The sequence below is a fragment of the Carcharodon carcharias genome, chromosome 17 (assembly GCF_017639515.1).
Source record: "Carcharodon carcharias isolate sCarCar2 chromosome 17, sCarCar2.pri, whole genome shotgun sequence".
NCBI classification, from domain to species: Eukaryota; Metazoa; Chordata; class Chondrichthyes; order Lamniformes; family Lamnidae; genus Carcharodon; species Carcharodon carcharias.
Genome location: NC_054483.1, coordinates 78,014,663 through 78,032,959, shown reverse-complemented (window position 1 = coordinate 78,032,959; position 18,297 = coordinate 78,014,663). Strand labels below are relative to the sequence as shown.

General features: G+C 40.8%; 1 protein-coding gene across 2 annotated transcripts in view; it reads right to left on the bottom strand.

Moving 5' to 3' along the window:
- acadsb (acyl-CoA dehydrogenase short/branched chain) overlaps positions 1–18,297 on the bottom strand; it is a 72,546-nt gene that overhangs the window by 20,090 nt on the left and 34,159 nt on the right. For both annotated transcript variants that reach the window (XM_041209626.1, XM_041209625.1), the window contains exons 5-6: positions 7,138–7,308; positions 3,023–3,148 (exon numbers count right to left, since the gene is read on the bottom strand). In XM_041209626.1, coding sequence (XP_041065560.1) covers positions 3,023–3,148; positions 7,138–7,308 — 297 coding nt within the window. The remainder of the gene's footprint in view (positions 1–3,022; positions 3,149–7,137; positions 7,309–18,297) is intronic.

The following is an 18,297-nucleotide window of genomic DNA, read 5'->3' as shown; positions in this document are numbered from 1 at the left end:
CCAAACTGGGCATCAGTAAGCAGGTTATTGCTAAGCAAGTGCTGCTTGATAGCACTGTTGATGACCCTTTCCATTACTTTACTGATGATAGAGAGTAGACTAATGAGGTGGTAATTGGCTGGGTTGGATTTGTCCTGCTTTTTGTGTACAGGACATAGCTGGGCAATTTTCCACATAGCTGGGTAGATGCCAGTGTTGTAGCTGCACTGGAACAGCTTGGCTAAGGGCGTGGCAAGTTCTGGAGCGCAAATCTTCAGTACTATTGCTGGAATGTTGTCAGGGCCCGTAGCCTTTGCAGTATCCAGTGCCTTCAGCCGTTTCTTGACATCACGTGGAGTGAATCGAATTGGCTGAAGACTGGCATCTGAGCTCTGGAGGACGCTGAGATGGATCATCCACTCGGCACTTCTGGCTGGAGACTGTTGCAAATGCTTCAGCCTTATCTTTTGCATTGCTGTGCTAGACTCCTCCATCATTGAGAATGGGGATATATGTGGAGCCACTTCCTCTAGTGAGTTGTCTAATTGTTCACAATCATTCATGACTGGATGTGACAGGACTGCAGAGCTTCGATCTGATCCGTTGGTTGTGGGATTGCTTAGCCCTGTCTATCACTTGCTGCTTATGCTGTTTGGCATGCAAGTAGTCCCGTTTTATAGTTTCACCAGGTTGACACCTCATTTTTAGGTATGCCTGGTGCTGCTCCTGGCATGCCTTCCTGCACTTTTCATTGAACCAGGGTTGATCTCCTGGCTTGATGGTAATGGTAGAGTGGAGGATATGCAGGGCCATGAGGTTATAGATTGTGTTCGAGTACAATTCTGCTGCCGCTGATGGCCCACAGCACCTCCTGGATGCCCAGTCTTGTGTTGCTAGATCTGCTCGAAAATCTATCCCATTTAGCACAGTGGTAGTGCCAAACAACACTATGGAGGGTATCCTCAGTATGAAGGCAGGACTTTGTCTCCACAATGACTGTGTGGTGGTAACTCCTACCGATACTGTCATGGACAGATGTATCGGTGGCAGGCAGGCTGGTGAGGACGAGGTCAAGTATGTTTTTCCCTCGTTGGTTCCCTCACCACCTGCCGCAGACCCAGTCTAGCAGCTATGTCATTTAGGACTTGGCCAGCTTGGTCAGTAGTGGTGCTACCAAGCCACTCTTGGTGATGGTGATGGCCCCACCCAGAGAACATTCTGCGCCCTAGCCACCCTCAGTGCTTCCTCCAAGTGATGTTCAACATGGAGGAGCACTGATTCATCAGCTGAGGGAGGGCAGTACGTGGTAATCAGCAGGAGGTTTCCCTGCCCATGTTTGGCCGGATGCCATGAGACTTCATGGGGTCAGGGGTCAATGTTGAGGACTCCCAGAGCAACTTCCTCCCGAATATCTACCACTGTGCCGGTGGGACAGGACATAACCAGGGATGGTGATGGTGGAGTCTAGGACATTATCTGTAAGGTATGATTCTGTGAAGATGACTATGTCAGGCTGTTGCTTGACTAGGCTGAGACAGCTCTCCCAATTTTGGCACTAGCAAGGAGGACTTTGCAGGATCAACAGGGCTGAGATTGCCGTTGTCGTTTCCAGTGCCTAGGTCGATGCCGGGTGGTCTGTCCAGTTTCATTCCTTTTTTGTGTCTTTGTAGTGGTTTTTTTCAACTGAGTGACTTGCTAGGCCATTTCAGAGGGCATTTAAGGGACATTGCTGTGGGTCTGGAGTCACTTTAAGCCAGACCCACAGCAAGTAAGTAAGTAAGAACAGCAGATTTCCTTCCCTAAAGGGGCATTAGTGAACCAGATGGGTTTTTACAATATTGACTTTAATTCCAGATTTTTATTGAATTCAAATTCCACCATCTGCCGGGTCACTAGAGCATTGCCCTGGGTCTCTGGATTACTACTCCAGTGACAATACCACTAAACCATTGCCTCCCTCTCTCTTTAATCTGTAAATTCCATTGTTCCATATGTCTTTGAAACTGTATCTTTCTCATAATATAAACACTTTCATGTTGTCAATATTGTCAGTAACTTTTGAGATAAAAAGTGTTTATAGTATTATGACGTGTGATGTGAAATGATGTGACCAAATCCACAAGGGAAACTTGGTGCACTAAATCTGTATTTATTACGAGGAGATGTGTGCACTGAATTCAGAAGTAATGAGTCTACCAAGTTCTTTGGAGATTTTTAAAAAATTAAATTATTTATTAACAAAAGATTTCAAGCACATACATACGACTACAATTACTTACCATTATAACAAATCCTAAAATTCCTAACTGACCTGACTCACAGTCACACATCCCCTTTTAAGGCAACAGTCCAAATTAGATTTTAGATTTAAAACAAACCCAGCAAGTTAACACACAGTACCTACTTGATAACGGAGTTCCAAATGGCTTTTCTCCAACTTCAGTTACTTTACATAGCAGGCTTATGCACAGATGGCTGGAGACTTCTTGAAGGCTGTTTTACACACTCCTGTTAGATCTTATATGGCCTTTTATTCTCCTTTATATGTGTTTTTCTCTCTTTAATTTGTAAATCCTATTGTTCCATATGCCTTTGAAACTGTATCTCCCTCATAATATAAACACTTTCACGTTGCCAATATTGTCAGTAACCTTTGGGAAAAATTAACATACTCCTTAGCCTTGCTTATCTGGCCAGTTGTAAACAGACTAAGATCCCTTTGAAATCCAAACAATCCCTTCATTTATCTAAAAATGCAAATTCGCTTCACACTTTACATGCTAAGCCAGCATCCATGTTTACTCATTAGCACGTCAAACACATTTCTACACCTAGCTTCTTTTGATGATTTCAAGTTTGCAGTCTACTTGACTCTAAATGTAATTAAATTGCGCAGACAGAACCACATATACTTACCCCCATAAACCCTACATCACAATAAACCAGAAAAATATTATATAAATTATACTTTTGTCACAAGAGCCAGATTTCTTATACATATAACATTACAGCAAATGCCAAATACAAATTTGAAAAAATTTACCTTGACATTATCAAAATTGACCGCACAAGTAGATGATGCACGGATTCCAAGTTTATCCTCTTTTTTCCCCACTTGCAGACCTTCAGTGGCTTTATCTACTATGAAGCATGTGATCCCCCTGTAGCCCTGGAAATATAAGACAATAACTTAGGAATATCAAATCAATTTTAAGAATACTTGCAAGAAGGAAAAACGGCAAGAGTGCTTAGTTTTGTCATTCACACAAGGATAACTTCAAACATGGTAATTCAATGATGAATAATTTGAGTGTGGGATGAGTGTCCTTTCTCTCTGGTATCTTTTTCAAGCTAGTGTTAGGTGGGGGTTTACCTTAAACAGCCCTGATTTCTCCTCTCAACACCTGTCTGTAAATAGAAAGTTGTTATGATTTTGATTTCCCTGTTCATAAGCGGTGGTGTATTTCCCAATCCCTCAGTTTTGGTGTGATCCAATTTTTATTAATAATTCCAAAGGAAACTCGAGATAGAGTAGCTTCAGATGGAAGATTGGGCTTTGCAGCTCCACACACTCAAAATGCAGGAGGGGGAGTGTCGCTATATAGCCCCCTGTACATACATACAATAAGAGGGATAGAGAAAGAAATATTAACAGAACAAAGACCACAGAGCAAAGAATTATTGTTTCATGTGAGTCCAAAGTCCTGAATCAAACGTCAATGGTGAATTCTTTCACAGAGGTTGGCAAGCTGAAATAATGCTGGATAATTCACTTTTCCAATAGAGTTAACTTCCACGATGAGATATTCGCACAGAGATGAATTAGTTTTGCAGGGAATAGTTTGGAAGTTCAGAAGTCCTAGTAGTGTGTTACGACTGGGATGGGAGGAACATGTGTATGATCTCACTACTCTGCAGGTCGGATCATTAATTTAAAAGTTTAATTTTCTCACCAAAATAGCCAATTGTCTATTTTCCCTACCGGTGCCCAGAATAAAAGTCTTTGACCAGGCTTCTTTCAACAAACTCAGAACGATTATTTATTATAAAATAGAACTTTTTAAACAAGTTGCAAGTATTGGTTAACATAATTGTAATCAGGAAGTATAACTATCTATCTCTGCTTAAAGAATTCCCCCAGCACACACACAAAGACAGGACAAATAGATGGAGACTCTCTGCAGAGATGGGCTTTAGAGAATGGGCATTATAAAGTAAAGGACAAGGTTTACAGGGTCTCGATGCTGCCGACCTGGAGTTCCCTCATGTAAAGATAAGTAGCTGGTCCCAGTTGACGTCTCGAAGTTCTCACCAGTTGATCTCAGCTTTGCAGGTCCAAATGCAGACCAGTTGCACTCAGATGAGGGTTCTTTAGCAATGGGTTGATAGCCCCGCACAATTTTAGGCAAGGTAGAGAAAAAGACAGTTAGCGTAGCCTTCCTTCCTCAGCTTGTTCCCCAACAAGACTGCCTTCACACCAGCAGGTTCAAAGTTTTTTTTCTCTCTGCCATGTGATTTCTAGCAAGTTACTAGTCTTTGCTTTCCTTTCCTTCAATTTTTCCCTCCATCAATTAACATGATTGCGGTTCAAACAAACAACCAAATCTCCCTCAAGTACCATAAAGGTCTGCTGATTTCTTGGAAGTGGCCTGCTTGTTGATAGTTCCAAGATGAACTGATGACCTTTTTAAAAATAATTCCCAGGTCCGCATCCAAATGTACAGATAATACAATTCCTTTCATTTTATAAACAAAAAAAATCAATCAGTCTTGAGAGATATAATTCCAACATTAGAAACAGTGTAGATGTGGGCATGTATTCAAACCTGGACAGAGCCCTTTCCTTTGAGCTGCTGCTTGCTAGATGGAAGATGGCAGACTGGGTTTTGCAGCTCCACAAAGCAAATATTAGTTTCCTCCAGCTAGGGTGGTCATGTCACATGGTTCCCACCTCTCCACTTTGGCTTTGACAAAGGGGTGTATGTTCCTTAGTCCAACTGCCATGGTGGGGTTTGAACTTGTGTCCCCAGAGCATTAGCCTGGGCCTCTGGATTTCTAGTCTGGTGACATTACATCTATGTCGCCACCGCCTCCCGAAACAATTATGCTCAATAAATTTAGGCTGTTACTGAACTATGTCATATACCTCATATTATACAGCAAGTCACACTCAATCATTCCCGTTCTTGCTCCTGATCTACATTGGAGGCACGTAGAGACTGGTAGCCAATTTAAAATTCTCATTCTCAGATTTGCATTATCATATTACTGTTTTGACCTTGCTCCTTTGTATCTCTAACTTTCTCCGGCCCTGTAACTTGCAAAAATAACCTAATTGATCTTCCACCTCTGGCCTTGTGTGTTCCCCTTTCCTTTGCCCGACCTCTGGTGGCTGATCCTACTTCTGAGCAAGCTTTTAATCATCCTTCTTAATAGCTCCTTTTTTTGGCTTGGAGTCCACTTTTTATCATGTCTCTGAAGCACCATGGGGCATTTTTCTACTGTAAAGGCACTTTATAAGTAAAAAACAGTTGTGGTTATTAAGATTAAAGATATTATATAATTGCAAGTAGAAGTAAGTGGTTGTTAATGGGAGGATCTTTATTTATGAATAGGGTTTGTTCTGAATTTGGTGAATTTTAACTAGAAGAAATTATAAATGATTGAAAGTTTATTTTGGTACAGAAAAAATCATCTTGGTCTAAAATAAATATGGGGGTACAGTTACTGTTTAATGTATTGGAAGTATTAATGAGTGCTATATTTGCCAACATATTGGTAGAGATGTAATGAGATCAATCAGGAGAGTCTTACAGTAGTACTTTCCTGTGACAAAAATCAGCAACATTTGTGTGTGAATTGGAAAGGTTCCTCCACTTTATAAGAAATACTGAGGGTCTGCCTGTAAATCTGATATGAATTCCCAAATTCAGCTGTAGGGACATAGATACAGACCAGGGGAGTGAGTTTTCTCTTTTAGAGCTTAGCCTGGCCCATTGTCATAAGGCAGTGCCTTGTTCACATGTGTAAGCAGGTTTCCGCTGAACTTCTGCCAAACTGCGTGACAAGAGTGGCTGAAGCTGAGGAAATTCACCCTCAAATGATTTCCAACTGGGTTAGAAGTTTTACTAAAAGCTATATCGTTTCAAGGGTGTGCATTATTTGTTATCCCAAGATTATTTGAGGCAAAAATATATTAGCCTAGATTTTGTCAAATTAACAGTAATATTGGTGACTCACCATATTCAACACAAATGATACAGCAACTGCATCGAGGGGCATAACGATGTGATAACTGTTAATTATTGCCAAACACTCTGGCACTTATTTCTTCAGGAAGATGCCACTAGATGCCCTACTACGGCAATATCTGGGTCATTATAATTGAACATCTGGGTAGATTTCAGACTTAACTTCAAATATGTGATCTATTCTTGTGTTTGATAGCCATTTATTGAAATAAATAATTATACATACTTAATAGTTTATTTGCTGAAATTACCCTCATTACAAATATCAAGTACTTCTGAAAATTGAATTGACAAAACTTTTTAAAGGTTGATTGTAACTTCAATGTGTACATTTCAACAAAAATTTAACACTCAAATGGTGGGCTAATGGAAAGCAACTATAAAAGGTAATAAACGGCTACTTTGAGAAAAATTTCAGGTCGTGGACTTAATCCTCATCTCATTAATTTTCAAAATAATTCAAATTTATTCTCGTCTGGCTCCTTTCTGTCTTTTTGTATTCCCATCTGTTTTTGGGTTTCTCTAGTTTTTTTGATCGTGTTGCCCAATTTCTTTCCTGTTTCCAGAGAGTATTGGTCCTACATCAGATTGGCATACACGCTACCATCAATATAATGCACAACAGATGCTTCTGCTTCCTTCAATATACAGTACTGTTTGACACAGACTTTACATTAATTATATCACCATCTGTTTCACTGACGACTGGAAGTTAGCAGCAAGTGTTATTTTGCTTCACCTAAATGGATGACTATAAATGTAAAATTAAAAATTATGTAAATAGGACATACAAACACACACAAATCTATCTTAAGTTTACGATTGCTTTCTTCCAGAAAGCCAGTATGAGTGGTTCTGCATTTATTAATTCAGGTTTGCAAAAAAGATAGTTTATTTTGATGCTTACGGCGGAGAAGTTTGCATTTGCCATTACGAGAAATATCCCAGCAAAATCAGCGTTACTAATCCACATCTTAGAGCCATTAATGATATAATAATCTTTATGCTTTTCAGCAGAAGTTTTCAAAGAGAATGCATCACTTCCAGACTCAACTTCCGAAAGGCAGAAACTGCCAACCTAAAAAGAGATTTTAAAAATAGTTAAGATGCTTGTAACATGCCAACTGGTTAGTACGTTCATGTTGGAAATTTGATATTTACTGTTATGATCTCAACAAGAAGGAATGCCAAACGACGAATTAGTTAAATATCTAAAATCTTCCAACATTCATTTCTCTTTTTCCTCCCTATGTGTCAACAATTCAAGATTTCAGACCAAATTTTTGATCTGGGCTCAGGCCCCTGCTGAGGACGACATCTCAGAAGGAGTCATTTTATTTTATATATTTTCAAGTGGCATTCCTGGCTCCCAGAGACTTGTAACAAAATTAAATTTTGTTTTTCTACCATTAGATTTCTACTTTTGTTGAATTTCTGGCACTTATCTCTGTAGTTGTATTGTAATAAAAATGTTTTTTTGCAATAATAGCACTAGATCTTTCTCTTGGCTCAGTGGTACCACCCTCGTCTTCAAGATTGACAGTTCAAGCTTAAGCACATAATCTAAGTTGACATTTCAGTGTAGTATTGTCAGAGGTGCCATGTTTTGGTTGACATATGAAACTGAAGTCCCATCTGCCTTCTTAGACGGACATAAAAGGTCCCACAGCAGTATTTAAGAAAAAGCAGGGGAGTTCCTCGGGCAACATTTATCCCTCAATCAACACCATTAGAAAGAAATTATCTAATGACTTATTTCTGTTTGTAGGACCTTTGTGTGTGCAAACTGGTTGTATGTTGCCCTATATGATAGGAGTAACTGCATTTTAAAATTACTTTATTGGTTGTTAAGCAATATTTTGGCCTGGAAACACTTCTGGCTGTTTTGAGGAGGTGAAAAGTGCTATATGCATACAATTTCTCTATTGTTTCCTTTTGGATAGTTGATACGATCTTGTAGAAGTTAGGAAAGTTGGTACATGGGTTTCATCAACATTTGCAGAGGATCCACATAGAAAAGTTTGAAAAGCACATGAAAGGAAATGCATAAAAATTGGGTTGATTCTCAAGTTTTCCATGCCTATAGAAAGTACCATGCTCACCACAGCAGCCGGACCTAGATTTATCAATAAAATTTAAAACTCACCATATGAAGAATAAAACAATGTTCATGCAGAGTATCTATTTATATTTTGCTTTTAAGTGGAAATGTTTAACTTGTAAAACATTATAAAAGCGAAGACTGTAAAATTGGGCCCCATAGCACTTGTAGTTTTAGAGTGATGAGTGCTGTTTTGGTACCAAAATTGCAAGATGCTGTGTGGACACTTCCAACATGACATGTGCTGGACACCATCTTGGTAAGGTGTTAGTTCAGATAGTAGGAGCATGCAACAAAAATATGGTGAGTAGACAAATTGTGATAGTCAGTGCATTTTGCTAATTTGATACCATTTTCGATCTTAGCTCAAGCCAAGACACTCTCAAACATGCATAGGTACACGTGTTCAGCAGCATGAAGGAACTCCACCAATGCTATTAAAATGAATCAAACACCACTTTCAGGTTAGTTGCTGATTAATCTCTACTGGTTCAATTTGTGGAAGTGCTTGGTGACTTGGAGATTTGAGTAAAGTTGGCGAAGATAACAGTGATTGGTGCTGTATATAGAGAAGGCCTTGGTTGTGACTGCAAGGACTTTTGTCAGGGTACTTACAAACATTCAGTGCTATTGTTGCAATCACCCTTCTGCTGTGACATGAGAGGGGGATGGAGCACAGGTGGCAAAGAAACAAGCTGCTTGCAGAGGAAGCAAGAAGGTTGTTTGGTGGGGGTGGTGTGGGGCAGGGAAGGGCTCTCAGCAGGAGCCTTTTCTACCTAGGGTCTTTCGGAATGACTTCTCTTACCTCCACCTAAGCCAGGAGCAGTGTATCTGTGCCTGTGCTTTACCAAGGAAGTACTTACATGTGTCTACCACTTCCTACAATCAGACCTGCAGCTTCAAAAGCAGGGCAAGGATGGTGCTGCCAATAGCTGTGAAGGTGGTTGTGGCCCTAAACTTTTATACGTTTGGATTCTTCCAAGCTGGAACAGGTGGCATATAGAATATCTTCCAGTTCGCAATCTAATGCTGCAGAGAAATGACAAACTCATGCCAGGAGAGGGGACTTCATGGCGTTCTCTCAGAACAAAGAAGCAGGTGGAGTGTGCGCATAGCTTTGCCAGGATAGTGGGCTTCCCCATGGTGCGGGTGGGCTTCCCCATGTTGCAGGATGTCGACTGTACACATGGCTTTGTGGGCACTGTATGTAAAGGTGGAGGTGTACCCTAACTGCAAAAGGAACCAATTGCTGAACATGTTGTTAGTATCCAACCATGTTCAGCATACCATACAGGTGAATGGCTGCTAACCTGGCAGCAGTCATGATGCTTTTGATCTGCGCTAATCCTTTGTGCCCTCCGTATTTCAGCATATCAAACCAGGGGGTGTCAACTGGCATAAAAGGGCTATCTACTTTATATCTGGCTCATTACTTGCATGCTCAACACATGTGATTGTATGTATTGCAAAGCAATGAGACCCATGCTACCACATGAAACATCATAAGAGCAAACCTTTGGGTTGGCAAAGCAATAGTTCTACTGTCTGGACCACTCTGGTATTTGACATTTCTAAAGTAAAGGGAAAAAAGAAAAGGAGATGGGGTAGCTCTGTTAATAAAGGATGAAATCAGTACTGTGGTGAGAAATGGTCTTGGCTCGAAAGATCAAGTGGTAGAATTGGTTTGGATGAGAAGAAATAGGAAGGGAACAAAGTCATTGATGGGAGTAGTTTATAGACCCCCTAACAGCTACACTGTAAGAGAGAGTATAAATCAAGAAGTAATGGGGGCATGTAAGAAAGGTACTACAGTAGTTGTGGATGATTTTAATCTTCACATAGGTTAGACAAATCAAATTGTCAAAGTTAGCCTTGAGCATGAGTTCATAGTGTATATTCGGGGCAGTTTCTTAGAATAGCATGTTCTGGAACCAATCAGGGAACAGTCAACTTTAGACCTGGTCAAGTGTAATGAGACAGGATTAGCTAATAATCTCATAGCAAAAGATTCTCTAGGGAAGAGTGAACATAACATGATGAAATTTTGTATTCAGTTTGAGGGTGAGAAACTTGGGTCTGAAACTAGTGTCTTAAACTTAAATAAAGACAATTACAAAAGGTATGAAGATTGAGTAAGCTAAAATGGACTACAAAATTAAGATTAAAGGCAAGATAGTAAAATTCCCTGTCGTGGAAAGGTCCATTTCCTAGATTCTGGAACACTGCCAGTGGATTTTGAAAATTTTAATACAATCAAGCAGGGTCAACGTGGTTTTATGAAGAGAAAATTGTGTTTGACAAATTTATTTGACTTCTTTGAGGATGTAACAAGTATGCTGGATAAAAGGGAACGAGAAGATGTGGCATATTTGGATTTTCAAAAGGCATTCAATAAAGGTACCACATAAAAAAACACTATAAAAGATAAGAGCTTGTGGTGTTGGTGGGTAATATATTAGCATGGATAGAGGATTGGCTAACCAACAGAAAACAGTCAGGAAAAATTGATCACTTTCAGGATGGCAAACTGTAACTATGGAGTGGCACAGGGATCAGCGCTGGAACCTCAACTATGTATGATCTATATTAATGATTTGGATGAAGGGACAGATTGTATCATCAGCAAATTTGGCAATACAAAAATAGATGGGAAAGCAAGTTGTAAGGAGTACAAAGAGTCTGCAAAGTGGTACAGATAAATTGGTTGAGTGTATAAAAATGTTGCAGATGGAACATAATGTGGGAAATTGTGAGGTTGTCAACTTGGCAGAAAGAAGCAGAATATTATTTAAATGTAGAGACACTACAGAATGCTGCAGTACAGAGGGATCTGGGGGTTCTCATACACGAATCACAAAATGTCAGCATACAGGTATAGCAAGTGATTAGAAAGGCAAATTGAATGTTGGCCTTTATTACAAAGAGAATGGAGTATACAAGTAGGGAAGTCTTGCTATAGCTGCACAGGGCATTGGTGAGACCACACCTAGAGTACTGCAAACAGTTTTGATCTCCTTACTTAAGAGGGGTACACTTGCACTGCAGACAGTTCAGAGAAGATTCACTAGATCAATTCCTGGGATGAAGAGTTTGTTTTATGAGGAAAGCTTGAGCAGGTTGGGCCTATCTGGAGTGGAATTAGAAGAATAAGAGGCAAAATTATTGAAACATGCAAGATTCTGAGGGGGCTTGACAGGGTGATGGCGAGATGTTGTTTCCCCTCACGAGGGAATCGAGAATTTGGGGGAAACAGTTTCAGAAAAAGGCAGAGATGAGGAGGAATTTCTTCTCTCGGAAGGTCATTAATCTTTGGAATTCTCTGTGCCAGGAGAGCAAAAGAGGTTGGCTCATTGAATATATTAAGGTTGAATTAGACAGATTTTTGATCTAAAAGGAAGTCAAGGCTTATGGGGGGCAGACACGAAATTGGCATTCAGACCATGATCAGATCAGCCATGATCTTACTGAATGGCAGAGCAGGCTCGAGGGGCTGAATGCCTATTCCTGTTTCTTATGAGGAGCTCTTCAGTACTTGCTAGAGTATGTATCCTGATTCATGATGGTCTGCTGTATCCTCCAGAACCTGGCCATCATGAAGGCACAGCCCTTGCCAACAGGGATATGGTGAGCATTTCAGGAGAAGGGAAGAGACAACTCTCACATCCACTCTCTGGGCAGGCTGTCCATGATCGCCTCATCAGACTATGGTTCCACTGAACACAACCTAAAATACCAATTGTACAAACAGTCAAACACCTTACCATTCCCTTGGTTATACACCATCACAACATCCTCTTGGCAATAACTGTCAAATAAAAGCCAACACCAAAAAACCATTCTGTAACAATTTTATCCAACATCACTTCCAATATTCCATGTAAGTCAACTAATAACCTTTGTGCACCCCTTAGTATCTGGCTTGTGGATGCATTTGCCTGGCCTCGCGCCCCTGAACAGTGCTATCTCAATGGCTGTGGACTTTCAATGGGGCAGCAGCTCAGAAAACCTAATAATCCGTCGGACAGGTAGCTGACTGCTGAGACTCTGCATACCTCTTTGAGCACTGTTACCTTTGCCATAATGACAGCAGACTGAGCCTGCATGGCAACAAGTAGTGATTTCATGACTCAGCCTGAGCTTCTGCTGAAGTACAGACATGTGACTCCCGCTTGTGCTGCAATGGAAGCTGCAACATTGGCTTTTGGACACTGCATCATGGTTGGTTTCGGAAATACTTTCATGTAAATGGCCACAATTCCATGCAGGAAAGGATGAACTCCAAGCTCCTACAATAACAGCAGGCTTTCTTGCAGGCCTGCCAATTTACCAAGCACATCATTATTCATGCTGATCAGCCTTTTCCCAAATGGCAACTCAACATCAGGTGAATTCCTCATCTGAGTCCGCTGCAGCGGAACTCGAGTGACTTTGTCCTCCGAGGAGCTGGCAACCATGCTATCCTTTCACCATGCCCAAGCTGCAGCCTCTTATACACGGTCACTGTATCAGGGTCAGATTTGCAAGTACTTTCATACGAACGTACAAAATAGGAGAAGTAGGCCACTTGGCCCCTCGAGCCTGCTCTGCCATTCAATAAGATTATTGCTGATTTGCTCGCGTTTTGAATTCCACATTCCCATCTACATCCGATAACTTTTGATAGATTCTTGTTAGGCAAGGGAATCAATCTACCTTTGCCTTAAAAATATTCAATGACCCTGCCTCCCCTGCAGAGAGTTCCAAAGTCACATAACCCTCAGAAAAAAATTCTCATCTCTCTCCTAAAAGGGTGACCCCTAATTTTAAAACATTGCTCCCTAGTGCTGGACTCCATTTCCATGTCCACCTTGTCAATACCGTGCAGGATCTTATATACTTCAATCAAGCCACCCCTTGCACGATATTGGGGGTAATGTATTAGCGTGGATTGAGAATTAATTAACACACAGGAGACATAATCGGGATTGATGGGTCGTCTTCGGGTTGGAAAGACGTAACTAGTAGGGCCACAACGATCAGTCCTAAGGCCTCAATTATTTACTATCTACATTTATGACTTGGAGGAGGGAGCAGAGTGTAATGCATCCAAATTTGCTGACAATACAAAAATAGGTGGGATGGCATGTTGTAATGAGGACATAAGGAATCTGCAAGGGGATATAGATAGGTTGGGTGAGTGGGGAAAAATTTGGCAGATGGAGTTTAATGTAGGAAAGTGTGCACTTTGGTAGGAAAAATCAAAAGGCAGACTATTATTTAAATGGAGAGAAATTCCAAAATAAAGTGCAGCACAGAGGGATCTGGGTGTTCTTGTGCATGAAGCACAAAGTTAGCATGCAGGTGCAGCAAGTAATTAAGAAGGCAAATGGAATATTGGCCTGTATTGCTAGGGGGTTGGAGTTTAAAAATTGGGAAGACTTGTTACAACTGTGTAGGGTGTTGGCAAGGCCACATCTGGAGTACTGTGTATAGTTTTGGTCCCCATATTTAAGAAAGGATATATTGGCATTGGAGGTAGTTCAAAAGAGATTCACTAGGCTGATTTATGGGATGAAGTGGTTGACTTATCAAGAGTGGCTAAACAGGTTAGGCCTTTATTCATTAGAGTTTAGAAGAGTGAGGAGTAATCTTATTGAAATGTACAAGATTCTGAGGGGGCTTGACAGGATAATATTGAAAAGATGTTTCCACTAGTGAGGGAATCTCGAACTAGGGGACATAGTTGCAGAATAAGGGGTTTATAGAATATGGGGGCACTCATTTAAAACTGAGATGTGAAGGAATTTCATCTCTCAGCGGGTAGTGAATGTCTGGAATTCTCTACCCCAGAGAGTTGTGGAGGCTAGATCACAAAGTATTTAAAGAGGAGGTAGATAAGACTATTGAAATATCAGGGAGTTGAAGGCTATGAGGTGCTGAGGGCTGCGGCAGATCAGCCATGATCTTATTGAATGGTGGGGCAGGCTTGAGGGGCCAAATGGCCTACTCCTGCTCCTATTTCTTATGTTCTTACTCTTCTAAACTCCAGTGGAAACAAGCCCAGTCTGCCTAACCTTTCCTCATAAGACAACCCGCTCATTCCAGGCATCAATCTAGTAGATCCTTCCTTAAATAAGGAGACCAAAACTGCATACAATATTCGAGCTGTGGTCTCACCAATGCCCTGCATAACTGAAGCATAACATCCTTACTTTATGTTCAATTCCTCCCATAATAAAGGATAGCATTCCAATAGCCTTCTTAATTACTTGCCGTACCTGCTAACTTTTTCTGACTCATGCACTAGAACACCTAGATCCCTCTACATTGTCCGTTTAAGTAATACTGTTTTTTAATTCTTCCAGCCAAAGTGAACAACTTCACGTCTTCCTACATTATATTCCATCTGCCATATTTTTGCAAACTCACTCACCCAACCTATTATCTGTCTGCAATCACTTTATGTCCTCTTAACAACATACTTTCCTACCTATCTTTGTGTCATCTGCAAATTTAGCTACCAAGCCTTCACTCCCCTTACCCAAGTCATTGATACAAATTATAAAAAGTTGAGGCCCCAGAACAAACACCTGCAGGACTCCACTCGTCACACCCTGCCAATCAGAAAAAGACCCATTTATGCAAACTCTGGCTGGCTGGCAGAAAACAATCTTCTATCCATGCTAATATGTTACCCCTTACACCATGAGCTTTTATTTTCCATAATAACCTTTGATGTGGCACCGTATCAAATGCCTTCTGGAAATTCAGGTACAGCACGTCTACAGGCTCTCTTTTATCCACGGCACATGTCACTCCTTCAAAGAATTACAATAAATTGGTTAAATATGATTTTCCTTTCACAAAATCATGCTGACTCTTCCCAATTGCCTCAAGTTTCTCTAAGTACCCAGGAGAGCAGAATGCGAGAGAAGGACTCCAAGCCAGGCAGTCAGCAACACTAGGGGAGAGCAGAGGAGCTATCAAAGCAGCGTGAGAAGCGGTGAGAGTTTGAGAGCAGAGGTGATTGAGGGAGTTTGTTGAGGAGGGAGCAGGTGCTTTTTTCCTTTTTTACCCTTCTTCAGAAAGAAGAGCAGCCACCTTGGTAAGTCAGACCTGGTCAGTAAATAAAAGTGTAAATAAAAAAGTGTAATATTTTTAAACAAGTAACTAAACTGGGATTTAACTGAGAAGCACCAGGAATAGCACCAGGTTAGAGCTAAGGAACAAAAGGGGTGCTCGGTGTAGTCTGTAGACCGCCAACTAGTGAGAAGGACAATAGAAGGTCAAATCTGTAGGGAAATTGCAGAGAGATACAGGCCTTATATAGTTATAATGGGGAGACTTTACACTACCTCTGTCCCAGTCTACTTCGGGTAATTAAAGGGTGGAGAGGAACAAAGGTCCTAGAATGTGTTCCTACAGTAGTACGTGTCCAATCCAACAAGAAAAGATGCACTGTTGGACCTGGTTCTTGGGAATGAGGTGAGCCAAGTAGATCAAGTGTCAGTGGGGAAACATTTAGGAGACAATGATCATTGTATTGTTCGTTTTAGGATGATGATAGAAAAGGATGATAGGCAATCCAGAGTAAGAATAATTAACTGGATGAGAGCCGACTTCGATGAGGCAAGAACTGTTCTGGGAAAGAAAGATTGGCAGGAAAAAACTGTAGCTTAACAATGGGCTACCTTCAAAAAAAGAATTGGTTCGGGCACAGGTCAAGGTATATTCCATCAAAAGGGAAAAGCAGGGCAAACAAATCTAGAATTACCTGGATGAAAAAGGAAATGGAAATTAAGATAAAGAAGAAAAAAAGTGTGCTTATGACAGGTGTCAAGTAGAAAATACAATTGAGAACCAAGAAGAATGCAGAAGGTTCAGAGGGAGGTGAAAAAGCACATTAGAGTAGCGAAGAACGATTATGAGAAAAGATTAGCAACCAACAAAGGGGAATCCTAAAGTCTTCTATAGGCATATAAATAGTAAAAGGGTGGTGAAAAGGAGGAGTAGGGCTGATTAGGGACCTAAAAGGGAACTTACACATGGGCGAAGGTGCCATGGCTGAGGTATTAAATGAATGCTCTGCATCCGTCTTTACCAAGGAAGTAGATGTTACTCAGGCCATCGTGATAGATGAGGAAACTCTGTCACTAGAAGGGTTCAAAATTGATAAGGAGGAAGTGTTGAATAGACTGTCAGTATTTAAGGTTGACAAGGCACCAGGACTGGACGAGATACATCCAAAGAAATTGAAGGAAGTGAGAGTAGAAATTGCAGGGGCACTGGCCATAATCTTTCAGTCTTCCCTAGACTCAGAGGAAATGCCAAAGGACTGGAGAATTGCAAACATTACACTCTTGTTCAAAAATGGTTGCAAGGATAAGCCCAGCTATTACAGGCCAGTTAGTTAACTTCAGTTGTGGGCAAGATTCTAGAAACAATTATTTGGGATAGAATTAGTAGTCACATGGAAAAATATGGGTTGATAAGGAAGAGCCAGCAAGGATTTCTAAAGGAGAAATTGTGTTTAACTAGAGTTTTTTGAAGAGGTAATAGGAAAGATCAATGAGGATAATGCTATTGATGTGGTGTACATAGACTTTCAAAAGGCATTTGATACAGTGCCATACAGCAGACCTGAAAGAAAAGTTATTGCTCATGGAATAAAAAAGGGACAGTAGCAACATGGATACAAAATTGGCTGAAAAATAGGAAGCAGAGAGTAATGGTCAATGGATATTTTTCAGGCTGGAGGAAGGTGAACTACAAAGTGGAGTCTCCCAGGGGTCGGTATTGGGACCCTTGCTTTCCCTGACATATATTAATTTAGATCTTGGTATGCAGGGGACAGTTTCAAAGCTTGCGGATGATACGAAGCTTGGGAGAGTTCATTGAGGGTGGCAGGACAGGCGGAGAGAGCAGTTAATAAAGCATGTAGTATCCTGGGCTTTATTAATAGGGGCATAGAATACAAGAGCAAGGAGGTTATGCTGAATTTATATGACACTTGTTAGACCACAGCTGGAGTATTGCGTACAGTTCTGGGGGCCACATTATAGGAAGGATGTGAACACATTGGACAGCGTGCAGAGGAGGTTTACAAGAATGGTTTCACGGATGAGAAACTTTAGCTATGAGGATAGATTGGAGAGTTTAGAACTGTGCTCCTTGGAGAGAAGGTGGCTATGAGGAAATTTGTTAAAGATGTTCAAAATCATGAGGTGGCTGGACAGAGTAGAAATGGAGAAGCTGTTCCCGCTCATAAGGATCAAGAAGAATGAGGAGGCACAAGTTTAAAGTGATTTTCAAAAAAAGCAAATGTGATGTGAGAAACAACATTTTCACACTATGAGTGGTTGGGGTCTTGAATGCATTGCCTGGAAGTGTGGTGGAGGCAGGTTCAAATGAGACAATCAAGGGGGCACTGGATGATTACTTAAATAGAAACATTGTGCAGAAGTATAGGGAAAAGGCAGGGTAATGGCATTAGGTCATTATGCTCATTTGGAGAGCCAATGCAGACACAATGGGCTGAATGGCCTCTTCTGTGCTGTTAAATTCTGTGATTTAAGGATCAATTTTAACATCTTCCCCACAACACGTCAAACTAACTGGCCTATATAGTTTCCTGTTTTCTGCCTGCCTCCCTTCTTGAATAGAGGGGTTGTAATTGCTACTTTCCAGTCAACTGGAACCTCTCCAGAGTCTAGCAAATTTTGGAAAATTAACACCAATGCATCCACTACTTCGTTAGCCACTTAAGACTCTAGGATGAGGTCCATCTGGAATTGGAGACTTCTCAGCCCACAGTTCCACCAGTTTGCTCAGCTTCTCTAGTGATTTTAATTTCACCAAGTTCCCCACTCCCTTCCACCTCCTGATTTACAGCTATTACTGGAATATTTTTTGTATCCTCGAAAGAGATGACAGAAGCAAAATATTTGTTAATTTCTTCTGCCATTTCCTTATTATCTATGATTAACT